The sequence below is a fragment of the Anomaloglossus baeobatrachus genome, chromosome 1, assembly GCF_048569485.1.
Source record: "Anomaloglossus baeobatrachus isolate aAnoBae1 chromosome 1, aAnoBae1.hap1, whole genome shotgun sequence".
Lineage (NCBI taxonomy): Eukaryota > Metazoa > Chordata > Amphibia > Anura > Aromobatidae > Anomaloglossus > Anomaloglossus baeobatrachus.
Genome location: NC_134353.1, coordinates 26,241,006 through 26,256,627, shown reverse-complemented (window position 1 = coordinate 26,256,627; position 15,622 = coordinate 26,241,006). Strand labels below are relative to the sequence as shown.

General features: G+C 52.9%; 1 protein-coding gene across 7 annotated transcripts in view; it reads right to left on the bottom strand.

The window, feature by feature from the left end:
• The window catches only part of DYSF (dysferlin), a 423,810-nt gene that overhangs the window by 377,849 nt on the left and 30,339 nt on the right, over nt 1-15,622 (bottom strand). Inside the window, exon 1 of one of the 7 annotated variants that reach the window (XM_075346163.1) lies at nt 1,970-2,074. The exons of the other annotated variants lie outside the window; for them this stretch is intronic. Coding sequence (XP_075202278.1) covers nt 1,970-2,060 — 91 coding nt within the window. The 5' untranslated portion in view covers nt 2,061-2,074. Of the gene's footprint in view, nt 1-1,969; nt 2,075-15,622 lie in introns of those variants that run through there. 7 annotated transcript variants of the gene reach the window in all.

Below are 15,622 nucleotides of genomic sequence, written 5' to 3'. Positions count from 1 at the left end.
GTCCCGGCTCCTGACTCTTTGCTCTGTCCCTGGTCACACTCGGGGTCCCGGCTCCTGACTCTTTGCTCTGTCCCTGGTCACACTCGGGGTCCCGGCTCCTGACACTTTGCTCTGTCCCTGGTCACACTCGGGGTCCCGGCTCCTGACACTTTGCTCTGTCCCTGGTCACACTCGGGGTCCCGGCTCCTGACTCTTCCCTCTGTCCCCGGTCACACTCGGGGTCCCGGCTCCTGACTCTTTGCTCTGTCCCTGGTCACAGTCGGGGTCCCGGCTCCTGACTCTTTGCTCTGTCCCTGGTCACACTCGGGGTCCCGGCTCCTGACTCTTTGCTCTGTCCCTGGTCACACTCGGGGTCCCGGCTCCTGACTCTTTGCTCTGTCCCTGGTCACACTCGGGGTCCCGGCTCCGGACTCTTTGCTCTGTCCCCGGTCACACTCGGGGTCCCGGCTCCTGACACTTTGCTCTGTCCCTGGTCACACTCGGGGTCCCGGCTCCTGACTCTTCCCTCTGTCCCTGGTCACACTCGGGGTCCCGGCTCCTGACTCTTTGCTCTGTCCCTGGTCACACTCGGGGTCCCGGCTCCTGACTCTTTGCTCTGTCCCTGGTCACACTCGGGGTCCCGGCTCCTGACACTTTGCTCTGTCCCTGGTCACACTCGGGGTCCCGGCTCCTGACTCTTCCCTCTGTCCCTGCTCACACTCGGGGTCCCGGCTCCTGACACTTCCCTCTGTCTCTGGTCACACTCGGGGTCCCGGCTCCGGACACTTCCCTCTGTCCCTGGTCACACTCGGGGTCCCGGCTCCTGACACTTCCCTCTGTCCCTGGTCACACTCGGGGTCCCGGCTCCTGACACTTCCCTCTGTCTCTGGTCACACTCGGGGTCCCGGCTCCGGACACTTCCCTCTGTCCCTGGTCACACTCGGGGTCCCGGCTCCGGACACTTCCCTCTGTCCCTGGTCACACTCGGGGTCCCGGCTCCTGACTCTTTGCTCTGTCCCTGGTCACACTCGGGGTCCCGGCTCCTGACTCTTTGCTCTGTCCCTGGTCACACTCGGGGTCCCAGCTCCTGACTCTTTGCTCTGTCCCTGGTCACACTCGGGGTCCCGGCTCCTGACACTTTGCTCTGTCCCTGGTCACACTCGGGGTCCCGGCTCCTGACACTCCGCTCACACTCGGGGTCCTGGCTCCTGACTCTTTGCTCTGTCCCTGGTCACACTCGGGGTCCCGGCTCCTGACACTTTTCTCTGTCTCTGGTCACACTCGGGGTCCTGGCTCCTGACACTTTTCTCTGTCTCTGGTCACACTCGGGGTCCCGGCTCCTGACTCTTTGCTCTGTCCCTGGTCACACTCGGGGTCCCGGCTCCTGACTCTTTGCTCTGTCCCTGGTCACACTCGGGGTCCCGGCTCCTGACACTTTTCTCTGTCTCTGGTCACACTCGGGGTCCTGGCTCCTGACACTTTTCTCTGTCTCTGGTCACACTCGGGGTCCCGGCTCCTGACTCTTTGCTCTGTCCCTGGTCACACTCGGGGTCCCAGCTCCTGACTCTTTGCTCTGTCCCTGGTCACACTCGGGGTCCCGGCTCCTGACTCTTTGCTCTGTCCCCGGTCACACTCGGGGTCCCGGCTCCTGACTCTTTGCTCTGTCCCTGGTCACACTCGGGGTCCCGGCTCCTGACTCTTTGCTCTGTCCCTGGTCACACTCGGGGTCCCGGCTCCTGACCCTTTGCTCTGTCCCTGGTCACACTCGGGGTCCCGGCTCCTGACTCTTTGCTCTGTCCCTGGTCACACTCGGGGTCCCGGCTCCTGACTCTTTGCTCTGTCCCTGGTCACACTCGGGGTCCCGGCTCCTGACTCTTTGCTCTGTCCCTGCTCACACTCGGGGTCCCGGCTCCTGACTCTTTGCTCTGTCCCTGGTCACACTCGGGGTCCCGGCTCCTGACACTCCGCTCACACTCGGGGTCCCGCTCACCTCTGAAGCTCAGGCTGGTCACGGGGTCGCAGCGGTCCCCCCGGCCGCGGCAGGGCAGGTTGCCGGCTCTCTGCAGCACACAGCGCAGCATCTCTGAGTGACAGCCGCGGCCTCCCCGGGATGGAGAGTGAGGGGCGTGGTCAGGCAGCCAGGCCACACCCCCTGCCGGTGCGGAGGAATGCGCTCCTGTCCCTGCATGTGGAGCCCCCGGGCGGCCGCGTGAGAGTAACCCCTGCTGTGCCGGCAGTGAGGACAGCCCCGTCCTTCCTCCTGCAGAGTGGAGAGGATCATCCATAGGACACATGTGTTATACACAGTGACCATGTGTCACAGGAAAATGCAGCATAACGTTCAAAGAGGTTCTGCAGCAGCTGAGCTGTGGATGAGGATGTTCTGCAGCAGCTGAGCTGTGGATGAGGATGTTCTGCGGCAGCTGAGCTGTGGATGAGGATGTTCTGCAGCAGCTGAGCTGTGGATGAGGATGTTCTGCGGCAGCTGAGCTGTGGATAAGGATGTTCTGCAGAAGCTGAGCTTTGGATGAGGATGTTCTGCAGCAGCTGAGCTGTGGATGAGGATGTTCTGCGGCAGCTGAGCTTTGGATGAGGATGTTCTGCAGCAGCTGAGCTGTGGATGAGGATGTTCTGCAGCAGCTGAGCTGTGTATGAGGATGTTCTGCAGCAGCTGAGCTGTGGATAAGGATGTTCTGCAGAAGCTGAGCTTTGGATGAGGATGTTCTGCAGCAGCTGAGCTGTGGATGAGGATGTTCTGCAGCAGCTGAGCTGTGGATGAGGATGTTCTGCAGCAGCTGAGCTTTGGATGAGGATGTTCTGCAGCAGCTGAGCTGTGGATGAGGAGGTTCTGCAGCAGCTGTGCTGTGGACGAGGATGTTCTGCAGCAGCTGAGCTGTGGATGAGGATGTTCTGCAGCAGCTGAGCTGTGGATGAGGAGGTTCTGCAGCAGCTGTGCTGTGGACGAGGATGTTCTGCGGCAGCTGAGCTGTGGATGAGGATGTTCTGCGGCAGCTGAGCTGTGGATGAGGATGTTCTGCAGCAGCTGAGCTGTGGATGAGGATGTTCTGCAGCAGCTGAGCTGTGGATGAGGATGTTCTGCAGCAGCTGAGCTGTGGATGAGGAGGTTCTGCAGCAGCTGAGCTGTGGATGAGGATGTTCTGCAGCAGCTGAGCTGTGGATGAGGATGTTCTGCAGCAGCTGAGCTGTGGATGAGGATGTTCTGCAGAAGCTGAGCTGTGGATGAGGATGTTCTGCAGCAGCTGAGCTGTGTATGAGGATGTTCTGCAGCAGCTGAGCTGTGGATGAGGATGTTCTGCAGAAGCTGAGCTGTGGATGAGGATGTTCTGCAGCAGCTGAGCTGTGTATGAGGATGTTCTGCAGCAGCTGAGCTGTGGATGAGGATGTTCTGCAGAAGCTGAACTGTGGATGAGGATGTTCTGCAGCAGCTGAGCTGTGGATGAGGATGTTCTGCGGCAGCTGAGCTGTGGATGAGGATGTTCTGCAGCAGCTGAGCTTTGGATGAGGATGTTCTGCAGCAGCTGAGCTTTGGATGAGGATGTTCTGCGGCAGCTGAGCTGTGGATGAGGATGTTCTGGAGCAGCTGAGCTGTGGATGAGGATGTTCTGCAGCAGCTGAGCTGTGGATGAGGATGTTCTGCAGCAGCTGAGCTGTGGATGAGGATGTTCTGCAGCAGCTGAGCTGTGGACGAGGATGTTCTGCAGCAGCTGAGCTGTGGATGAGGATGTTCTGCAGCAGCTGAGCTTTGGATGAGGATGTTCTGCAGCAGCTGAGCTGTGGATGAGGATGTTCTGCAGCAGCTGAGCTTTGGATGAGGATGTTCTGCAGCAGCTGAGCTGTGGATGAGAATGTTCTGCAGCAGCTGAGCTGTGGATGAGAATGTTCTGCAGCAGCTGAGCTGTGGACGAGGATGTTCTGCGGCAGCTGAGCTGTGGATGAGGATGTTCTGCAGCAGCTGAGCTGTGGATGAGGATGTTCTGGAGCAGCTGAGCTGTGGATGAGGATGTTCTGCAGCAGCTGAGCTGTGGATGAGGATGTTCTGCAGCAGCTGAGCTGTGGACGAGGATGTTCTGCAGCAGCTGAGCTGTGGATGAGGATGTTCTGCAGCAGCTGAGCTGTGGATGAGGATGTTCTGCGGCAGCTGAGCTGTGGATGAGGATGTTCTGCGGCAGCTGAGCTGTGGATGAGGATGTTCTGGAGCAGCTGAGCTGTGGATGAGGATGTTCTGCGGCAGCTGAGCTGTGGATGAGGATGTTCTGCAGCAGCTGAGCTGTGGATGAGGATGTTCTGCAGCAGCTGAGCTGTGGATGAGGATGTTCTGCGGCAGCTGAGCTGTGGATGAGGATGTTCTGCGGCAGCTGAGCTGTGGATGAGGATGTTCTGCAGCAGCTGAGCTGTGGATGAGGATGTTCTGGAGCAGCTGAGCTGTAGATGAGGATGTTCTGCGGCAGCTGAGCTGTGGATGAGGAGGTTCTGCAGCAGCTGAGCTGTGGACGAGGATGTTCTGCAGCAGCTGAGCTGTGGACGAGGATGTTCTGCAGCAGCTGAGCTGTGGATGAGGATGTTCTGCAGCAGCTGAGCTGTGGATGAGGAGGTTCTGCAGCAGCTGAGCTGTGGATGAGGATGTTCTGCAGCAGCTGAGCTGTGGATGAGGATGTTCTGCAGCAGCTGAGCTGTGGATGAGGATGTTCTGCAGCAGCTGAGCTGTGGATGAGGATGTTCTGCAGCAGCTGAGCTGTGGATGAGGATGTTCTGCGGCAGCTGAGCTGTGGATGAGGATGTTCTGGAGCAGCTGAGCTGTGGACGAGGATGTTCTGCAGCAGCTGAGCTGTGGATGAGGATGTTCTGCAGCAGCTGAACTGTGGATGAGGATGTTCTGCAGCAGCTGAGCTGTGGATGAGGATGTTCTGCGGCAGCTGAGCTGTGGATGAGGATGTTCTGCGGCAGCTGAGCTGTGGATGAGGATGTTCTGCAGCAGCTGAGCTGTGGATGAGGATGTTCTGCAGCAGCTGAGCTGTGGATGAGGATGTTCTGCAGCAGCTGAGCTGTAGATGAGGATGTTCTGCGGCAGCTGAGCTGTGGATGAGGAGGTTCTGCAGCAGCTGAGCTGTGGACAAGGATGTTCTGCAGCAGCTGAGCTGTGGACGAGGATGTTCTGCAGCAGCTGAGCTGTGGATGAGGATGTTCTGCAGCAGCTGAGCTGTGGATGAGGATGTTCTGGAGCAGCTGAGCTGTGGATGAGGATGTTCTGCAGCAGCTGAGCTGTGGATGAGGATGTTCTGCAGCAGCTGAGCTGTGGACGAGGATATTCTGCAGCAGCTGAGCTGTGGATGAGGATGTTCTGCGGCAGCTGAGCTGTGGATGAGGATGTTCTGGAGCAGCTGAGCTGTGGATGAGGATGTTCTGCAGCAGCTGAGCTGTGGATGAGGATGTTCTGGATCAGCTGAGCTGTGGATGAGGATGTTCTGCAGCAGCTGATGCGGTGTATGAACAGCATTAGGCAAAGCTAGCTAATCTTTCCACTACTTGGAAGAGGTTCTGCAGCAGCTGAGCTGTGTATAAAGTTGTTCTGCAGCAGTTGATGTAGTTTGCAAAAAGCCTTTTGCATGGCTATTTTTCCCTCCATTACTAGAAGAGGTTCTGCAGCAGCTAATAGAGTGTAGGAACAGCATTATGCATAACTAGCTTCTCTCTTGTCTACTTGGAGGAGGTTCTGCAGCAGCGGATAAAGTGTCCGAACAGCCTCAGTCATAGCTAGCTTTTTTCTCCAGTACTTGGAAGAGGTTCTGCAGCAGCTGATACAGTGTACAGATAGCTTTATGCATAGCTAGCTTCTACTTCCACTACAAGAAGAGGGAGGTTCTGCAGCAGCAGATACAGTGCATGAACAGCTTTAAGCATAGCTAGCTTCTTTTTTCACTACTTGGAAGAGGTTCTGCAGCAGCTAATACAGTGTACGAACAACTTTGAGCATAGCTAGCTTCTCCTTCCACTACTATATGAGATTCTGCAGCAGCTGAGACATTGTACAAACAGCCTTATACATAGCTAGCTTTTCCCTTCAGGACTTGAAGAGGTTCTGAAGCAGCTGAGCTGTGTTTAAGTTTGTAAATTACTTTGCCTTAGCTGCTGCAGAACCTCTTACTACACACCTTACCCCCTGCAATACCATTTAAGAAAAGCATTGGGAGCTGAGCTTCAGTTTATCAGTGCCTAGTGTACCCCGAGGTTCTGCAGCAGCTGAGATGATGATGTGCAGAGAGAGCAGTAGGGATGGAAGATAACGCCTCCCATTGAGGAACCATCAGTGAGGAGCCTCCACCCCTCCCACACACTCACATCCCACTGGAATAAACCCGTCGAATATTGCGATTCAGATTTACAAACATCATTTGTCACTCTGCACCAGGAATTCCATACTGGAAGCAATAACATCTAGACATACACATCTCAGCTGCTGTAGCACCCAAACTACAGCATATTAGACTAAGCTTTGGTTTAGGTGCTACAGCAACTGAGACATCTATTTCTAGAAGAAGTTCTGCAGCAGCTCAAAGGTGTACAACATCTGCCATGCAGTGGGGAAAGCTAAGTCTTTATGAGGTTCTGCAGCAGCCAGGCTTTATAATGTAAAATTCCCTCAGCTGCTGCAGAACCTCTTGGAGAACAGTGAGTCAGATATGTTTCTGTAATCCCTAATGGTAGGGAGCGGGGGTGAATTTAAAGGCAGTGTTCACACTTGCATGGCCACTTCTCCACACATCATCCCTTCGCACATTCCTGATTTGCCCCATGTCTCGGTGCACAGTGCGGTCAGTGTGACTGCAGCGCTAGTAACTGGAGCTGTATCATTGGAAATACACAGCTGGCGCCAGTGCACCCTCTCCACTACTGTCTGCATATACTCTATGATATCCACTGGATCCCTGTGAAATCAGCCTGACTATAGGGGAACCGCAACGTGAAAGGGTTTATCCAAAATCACCAACTGCCACCATATTAATGAGAAAAATCCTGCACTGAGCATTGAGAAGGTGGTCTAAAGTGTCCATATGCCAATATAGGTGACCATAATATACAGCACTCATATATAGGTACTGTAGGTAGGTATATTGTATGTGCACTATATGACGGTACTTTTACAGAGATCCACACAGGCACCATCCATCCCAAAGTGCAGTAATACATTAAACATGTCACAAGTCAATATCAGATCAATATTCCTGAAAATTTGAAAATTGCATATTTAAAGGGGTCGTCCTATACTGAGGTAACAATGTCACACAAGCCCCGGGAGAACAGGCACCATCATCGCTGGGACATCCACCCACATAGGAGGTGAGTATAGCACTTATTTTACTAGGGGAAATATAGTGATTATGAAGGGGTTGTCCAAGTAGTGGACAACCCCTTTAAAAAAAAAATAAAATTGGAGGGAGGGGAGGTGCCCAGTATGTAATCAGTCTCAATCTGAAAATATAATAGCTGGTTTAAAGTAATTTGCAACATAACTTGCATAAAGTAAACCATTTTCCTCTTATGATTCTTCAAATTCTTCCATATGTTTTGGATGGAATCAGTGTCCTTCCACCTCTGGCATCTGATAATACAGGGTATTTTATTTGATTGTAATTTGCAGAATTTCTTGCATAAAATATATTCTTTTTTTTTATTTCTTGGTGCAGCTGCTAATCTGTGCTACTGGGGAAAGTTTGGGATTGAATCAGTCTCCTTCCACCTCTGGCAACTGATAATACAATGCTTTTTATTTCATTGTAATCTGCAGAATTTCTTGCATAAAATATATATTTATTTATTTATTTGTGCAGCTGCTAATCTGTGCTACTGGGGACAGTTTTGGATGGAATTAGTCTCCTTCCACCTCTGGCATCTGATAATACAGTGTTTTTTTTATTCGATGGTAATTTGCAACATTTCTTGTATAAAATATATATTTATTTATTTATTGGTGCAGCTGCTAATCTGTGCTACTGTGGACAGTTTTGTATGGAATTAGTCTCCTTCCACCTCTGGCATCTGATAATACAGTGTTTTTTTATTTGATGTTAATTTGCAACATTTCTTGCATAAAATATATATTTATTTATTTATTTATTGGTGCAGCTGCTAATCTGTGCTATTGGGGACAGTTCTGGATGGAATTAGTCTCCTTCCACCTCCGGCATCTGATAATACAATGTTTCATCTAAAGTAATTTACAGTATTTCTTGCATAAAGTATGCCTTTTTAATCATTTTTGCTCTCATATGCTCCTTGGTGCTGCTAATGTTGCTTGGGATGTTTGAGGATGTAGTCTCCTTCCACCTTTGGCAGATGTCAATATAGTAGCTGGTTTAAAGTAATTTGTCATAACTTTTACTTGTGTGTTTTTTGGCGTAGCTGCTTTTTTGTGGTGCTGGGGACAAATCTGGATGAAATCAGTCTCCTTCCACTGCTGGCAGCTGACAATACACAGTTATGACTCTATGGAGTCAGTCTCATTATACTTCTGGCAATTGACAATATAGTTGTTTTGTAGCATAAAATATTTTGCTTCCATATTTGCTCCTTGGTGCTGCTGCTAATATATGTTCCAGGGGACATAGTTGGCTGTAATCAGTATACTTCCATTTCTGGCAACCGACAATATAGTAAGCTAAAACACACATATAGTCTTCTATAAAACACACCCTTTTTACTGCTACTTAATGCTGCCCTTTATCTGTATTGCTATGGGTAACTCTGAATGAAGTCAGTCTCCTTCCTCCTCTGGAAGCCTATATTATGAATCCCTTCTTTTGACCGCATTTTCTAAATAACAGTTATGATAATTGAAGTTCTTTAAGTCTAGCTGGTAAAATGCAGTAAAGTCAGCAAAATCTTCGGCTATGAACACCTTAAAGGGCACCTAGACTGATGGCGACAGCCGCATTGTTGACAGTAAGTTTAAAGAGGACCTGATACTTTAAAAAAAAATGGAGTGAAATGGCTTGTAAAAAACCCCAAGCTCTCCTGGTTCTGTCGCTCTTTTCTGTTTTGCTCTGCGTCGCTCCACTGCAGAGATATTCACATTTGTTTCTTCTGGAGCGCAGTATGTGAAATCTCTGTTTTATAATCCAACTGGGTGTTTGTACGGTCTTGTCTGGAGGTATGTGCTGCCACCCATCTCATATGTAAAGCTGTGATTGGCAGCATTTGAGATGGAGGGGTGAAGGCACAAGCTGCCAGAGAAGACTGTGAAGAAACGCCCAGTTGTACTACAAACAGAGATTTCACATGCTGCGCTACAGAAGAAACAAATGTGAATATCTCTGCAATGGAGCGACGCAGAGCAAAACGGAAAAAAATGATAAAATCAGGGGAGCTCGGGGATTTTTTCTAAAGTATTTAACTCAATTTTTTTAGCACATGAAAAGTTGTCTTTAAAAACTGATAGCAAGAAATGCAGCCGGGAGATCAAGCATTTGATTGCCTCGGTGGCTGTAGCACCACAGAAGCCTCTCTTGGCATTACATGTGATGTCCAAACTGATGACCGATGAGCCGCAGACCGGGTCCAGATTCTGCACAACCCTCCTATTCCATTTATAGGATCCAAGGACATATCATGGCAGCCATATTTGCCTTCTAAGGTGTAGAAAAAACAAGGTAATGGATACTGGATACTGAGGATGCATGCGATGATAATGTCTACCGCTATAATACAATGGGTAGGCATTGTCAGCCAAATGGCAGAGATAGCGCAATTATTCCGCTAATTACACACATAATGACGGTATCATTCAGGATTACTGTCAGATCTTCTAGAACGACAAGGATGAAACAACTTTTCTTTCTTAGAAGCTGTGATCTCCATGAATCCTGACAAGAAGTGATGGAGCCGAGCAGCAGATACCAAGACGCCACCGTAACGGCAGCAGACGACTACTCTGCAGAAATGGACCGCGGTCTGTAGAGGCTTCCAGGCGGAGCTAATATTTAGTTGTAGAAGGATATTAATACTTTTTCAGTATAAATGTAATAATAACAGTGCCATATTGTATTTAAATAATACTACCATACAGAGCAAATAATAACGTCATATCGTGCTTAGTACTGTCATGCGGGAAAAGGCGACAGTACCAGTGTCAGAGGAACTCATCACACGGAGTTTTGCACAAACTCTGCTGACTGTCATGGTGGTTTTCAGGCTAGCAATAGTTAATCTGTGCTGGTCTGCTTGCTCCTTCTATAACATGTTGTGGGGAGACCTTTCACATCTGCTCCCCTCCTGTTTATACTGGTGGAATCCTCCCACCCATGCCAACTGTCACGAACCACCGGGGGGGTCACTCAGAAATCCCCCGCGCTGGCTACCAGTACGTCACAATCGGGGGGTAACAAGTGGGGGTCACCCCTCCTTTATACCTCCCGACCGACAGACAGAGCACGTGATGCGCTCTCTAGCGCCCCTCTTATAGTCAGGCCAATTATGGAATTGCCCGACAATAAGCAAGGAGGCCGCTATACTACTTATGCCGATTATTGAAGGGTCCCCGGTGAGAGTAGGGTATATATTCCCCCGACCTCCGCGGGCGGAATATATAAAATCTCCCCGAATCTCACTGGCCTCCCCACAATAATCCTTGGCACAACTCGCTGCCACCAACCGCTTCACGGTAACTATTAGCCGAACACACAGACGTGGGATTCAAGATCGAGATAACAGAACAGCCCAAGATTAATTATATAATTTAATCAGCCTAAAGCACACTAGAAAATACAATATATACAATAGGGAATCTACAGAATATACATATGTCAGAGTACAGTTACAGATAAAGCATGGTTTACAAACAGGCATACACAGTTCCAGCAGTTACCTTGTGCGTCTGGCCACAGGGGGGCGCTGTAGACCAGGTTTCTAGGATCCTTCCCACAGATGTTTCCTACACGTGACCCCCAGCGAAAGAACACTGGAAAATGGCCGAAGTAGGGTTATCAACCTGGGCAAATCCAGGTCCCCTCCTACCTTAGTGACCTCAGAGGGAGCACTGCTCCACCCCTGGCTGGAGTTATGGACAATATCCACAACATGGAATATGGGCCATAACTTTGCCTGGGAGCGTCGTAGGCGGACGCCAATGCTCTCATTGTGACAGTTATGAATTTAGCTACAGAACGAGAGGACTCATGACTTGTCTACTAGTTCCCCATTGGCTGATATCACGCCTGGGGTATTTACCCAGGTCCTGCTCCCATAAAAAGGGTGTGCCAGCATCGTCCGCATGCGGAGACACCATTTTTATGGTTGCCATATTTATCGGAAATATGGCTTGCGAGATATGAACCATTTTTTTACTGGAGTCGTTCTGTCTGGATAGTTCCATAGCCTTATAATGAGATACAACTCTTGTTACAGGGTGACGGCAGGGGGTCATCCTGCGTCCATTGTTCCCAAGTCATCTAATCTCCATATCACAGGAGATGGCCATGGAGGTGTAAGTGGAACACAGACCAGTTCCTTTGACACCTATCTGCTAAACAAACCGTTTATCCCTGTGGTAAATTTTCTGATTGAAGGAGTTGTGTGAAGGAAAGGGGGGGTGACACCAGGAGAGGGCTTCCTGACATAACTTGAATATCATGATTTATCGTCATATCTCCGGATTTACCTCACACCTCCCCCCTTTTGAGGGCGCTAGGGGGCAGCACACTCCGGTGTTCCCCCGTGCGCCCGTCCGCGACCTCTCCTTGTCGGGACAGCCCGTCTGCGTTACCGTGGTCACGGCCCCTTTTGTGTCGAATGGTGAAGTTGTATTGCTGGAGCGCCAGGCTCCATCGCAACAACCTGCCATTCGTCCCGGAGACAGTGTGTAACCAGCTGAGGGGATTGTGGTCCGTCTCCACGATGAAGTGGCGCCCGTATAGATAGGGTTGCAGACGCTGCAGGGCCCACACTATGGCCAGGCACTCCTTTTCCATCGTGGAATAGGCCACTTCCCTTGGTAACAGCTTCCTGCTCAGGTACAAGACTGGGTGCTCTTGGCTCGCAGAGTCCACCTGGCTGAGCACCGCACCGAGGCCGAAGTCACTGGCGTCGGTCTGTACTACAAACGGCCGCGTGAAGTCGGCTGCCTGTAGCACGGGCGGGCTGGACAGGGCGTCCTTTAGGGCCCGGAAGGCTGTCTCGCAGTCCATTGTCCAATCGACTGCAGAGGGCAGCTTCTTCTTGGTGAGGTCCGTCAAGGGCTTTGCCAGGCTACTATAGCATGGAACAAACCTCCTATAGTACCCAGCGGTCCCCAAGAAGGACATCACCTGCTTCTTGGTCCTGGGGGTGGGCCAGGACGCGATGGCCTCCACTTTCTCAGGCTCGGGCTTCAGTGTTCTCCCGCCTACCCGGTGACCGAGGTACTGGACCTCGCTCATGGCCAGCTGACACTTTCCCGGCTTGATGGTCAAACCTGCCTGGTGGATCCGCCTGAGCACCTGTGCTAGATGCTCTAGGTGATCTTCCCAGGTGGGACTGAAGACGGCAATGTCATTCAGGTACGCGGCCGCGTACCCTTCAAGTCCCTTGAGCAGGGTGTTGACCATCCGCTGGAAAGTGGCAGGGGCATTCCTCATCTCGAATGGCATCACCGTGGACTCGTACAGTCCAAATGGGGTAATAAAGGCAGAGCGTTCCCTGGCCTTGCGAGTCAGGGGGATCTGCCAATATCCCCGGCTCAGATCCATGATGGTCAGGTACTGAGCCCCGGCCAACTGATCGAGCAGGTCATCGATGCGTGGCATTGGGTACGCATCGGCGACTGTGACAGCATTGAGCCCCCTGTAGTCCACGCAGAACCGAGTGGTTCGGTCCTTCTTAGGGACGAGGACTACAGGCGAGGCCCAAGCGCTGTTGGATGCCTGGATCACCCCCAGCTTCAGCATCTCGTCAATCTCCTGGCGCATGTGTTGCTGCACCTCCAGGGAAACCCGATATGCTGAACGCTGGATCGGGGGATGATCCCCAGTGTCCACGTGATGGACAGCCAAGTCAGTCCTTCCGGGCTGGTTGGTAAACAACCCCCGGAAGGGGTGTAGGGTGGCCCACAGCTGGGACCGTTGGTCCTCCAAGAGCTGGTGGCCAACCTCCACATCCTCAATGGATCCGCCTGCCCTAACCTGGGCTAGCATATCCAAGAGGGTTTCCGCTTCTCCCTCCTCGGGCAGGTTGCACACGGGGAGCGCACATGCCTCCCGCTCGTGATGTGCCTTCATCATGTTCACATGGAAGGGCTTCCGCCTTCCACGGGCAGGGTCCAGGGTGACCAGGTACGTCACAGGGTTGAGCTGCTGGTACACGAGGTATGGGCCTTCCCAGGCTGCCTGAAGCTTGTCCTGTGGTACGGGGACCAGTACCCACACCTTTTGACCCACTTGGTAGGTCCTCTCACAAGCGTTCTGGTCGTACCAACGCTTCTGATCGGCCTGGGCTTGAGCCATATTGTCGTGTACCAGTTGCGTCAAGGCCTGCATTTTGTCCCGGAAGCGCATGACATACTCGATAACCGACACTCCAGGGGTGGCCAAATCCCCTTCCCAAGCCTCTTTCACCAGAGCCAGGGGGCCCCGCACACGTCGCCCGTACAGGAGCTCAAACGGTGAGAATCCTGTTGAGGCCTGTGGAACCTCCCGGTAAGCAAATAACAGGTGTGGGAGATACCGCTCCCAGTCACGCCCATGGGAGTCGACCAACATCTTAAGCATCTGCTTTAAGGTGCCATTAAACCGCTCGCACAGGCCATTAGTCTGTGGATGGTACGGGCTGGCCACCAGATGTCGCACCTGGACTTGCTTACAGAGGGCCTCCATCAGCTGGGACATGAATTGGGTTCCCCGGTCAGTGAGCATTTCCTGGGGAAAACCCACTCGGGAGAAAATCTCCAGCAATGCGGTGGCCACCTTGTCAGCCCGAATGGACGACAAGGCCACTGCTTCTGGGTACCGGGTGGCATAGTCCACTACCGTCAGTATGAAGCGTTTCCCGGAGCTGCTGGGGATGGCCAGCGGGCCGACCAGATCCACAGCCACCCTCCTGAAAGGCTCATCGATGATGGGCAGAGATACCAGTGGGGCTTTGGGGTGTGGCCCCGCCTTCCCCACTCTCTGACAGGTTTCACACGAACGGCAGTAGGCAGCCACATCGGCCCCCATTTTTGGCCAGTAGAAATGCTGGTTTAACCTGGCCTTGGTCTTAGCGATCCCTAGGTGTCCGGCCATCGGAATCTCATGTGCGATCCGCAACAACTCCGTCCGGAACGGATAGGGTACCACCAACTGTCGGTCCCTGGGCCACGCCTCCGGTGAACCCTGCTGGACCGTGACCCGGTACAGCCGTCCTTGGTCCCAGACCACTCGCTCCGGGTTCGAGTCCGAGGGAGGCTGTGCCGCCTGCTCCTTTAGAGCTTTCAGGCTGTCGTCAGCTTCTAACGCTGCCTGAAACCCCTGACTAGATGTGGCCAGAATCGACGAGACTGTCACATCTTCGGTCAGTACCCCGGGACCTGTGTCCTGGCCTCCACCTGACTCGGCTGCCACTTGGTCAGAAGGGGAAGAGCTATCGGACCTCCGGGAGGCCCCTTGGCTTCCAGCACTCCCACTGCGGGTGACAGCGGCCACAGCCGCTGCGACCGTGGGTCGTGCCTGCTCCTCCTCCGTTCCTGACCAAGTCGCCGGTTCAGGCAGACCTACCTGGCTTCCTGACACCCCGGTTGTGGGGGAACCATGTACCGAGATCTTACCTGGGAGCACTTCCGCTCCTGGACCGGCCCCAATCTCACCTGCCTGTTCCCCCCCTGCAGCAACAGAACCCCGCTGTGAAATCTCTGGGGACCCCACATTTGCTGTGGTAGCCCCCACCCCACACACTGGTCCTCCCCCTGCAGCACCCTGCTCTCTGCTTATCCCTGCAGAGGGCAGCAGATCCCAGCTCACTGGCTGATCACTTGTAGAGGCATGGTCACACCTTTCTCTGACCCCCTCCCCTGTCACAGCTGCAGCTGTGTCTGTGCAAGCAGAAAAATCAGAGCTCACTCCCTCCTCCATTACATCATTCATAGATAACACATCAACATTGTCCGGAGGCATGTCAGTACTGGCTGAAGGTTCAGCCCTTGGGGGGGGCCCAAACTGGGAGGTTATCTGCCCCAAATCTGTCCCAAGTAGCACGTTTGCAGGGATCCGATCAGTTACCCCTACCTCCCTCACCCCTCGCCCTGCGCCCCAGTCCACATAAATGCCAGCAACAGGCAGCGCCGGGTCAATGCCTCCAATCCCGGAGACAGCGAGGGTTTTTCCAGGTATCAAGTCTTGGGGGGACACCATCTCAGGCTGCACCAGAGTCACCTCCGAGGCGCTGTCTCGCAGTCCTATGGTCACAGACTGGCCGACGGTGACAGGTTGGAAGCTGTCCAGGGACCTACCACCACCCCCACCCACACAATACACCTTGGGCGGCCCTTGGGACGGGGACGGAGCCGGGGCCTTGGGACGCTGAGGGCACATGGCCTTGAAGTGTCCAGGTAGGTTGCACTGGTGGCACCGTCTTGGCTCTGCCACGGGCCTGGAGAGGGGAGTTGAGGGGGACACCCCCTGCA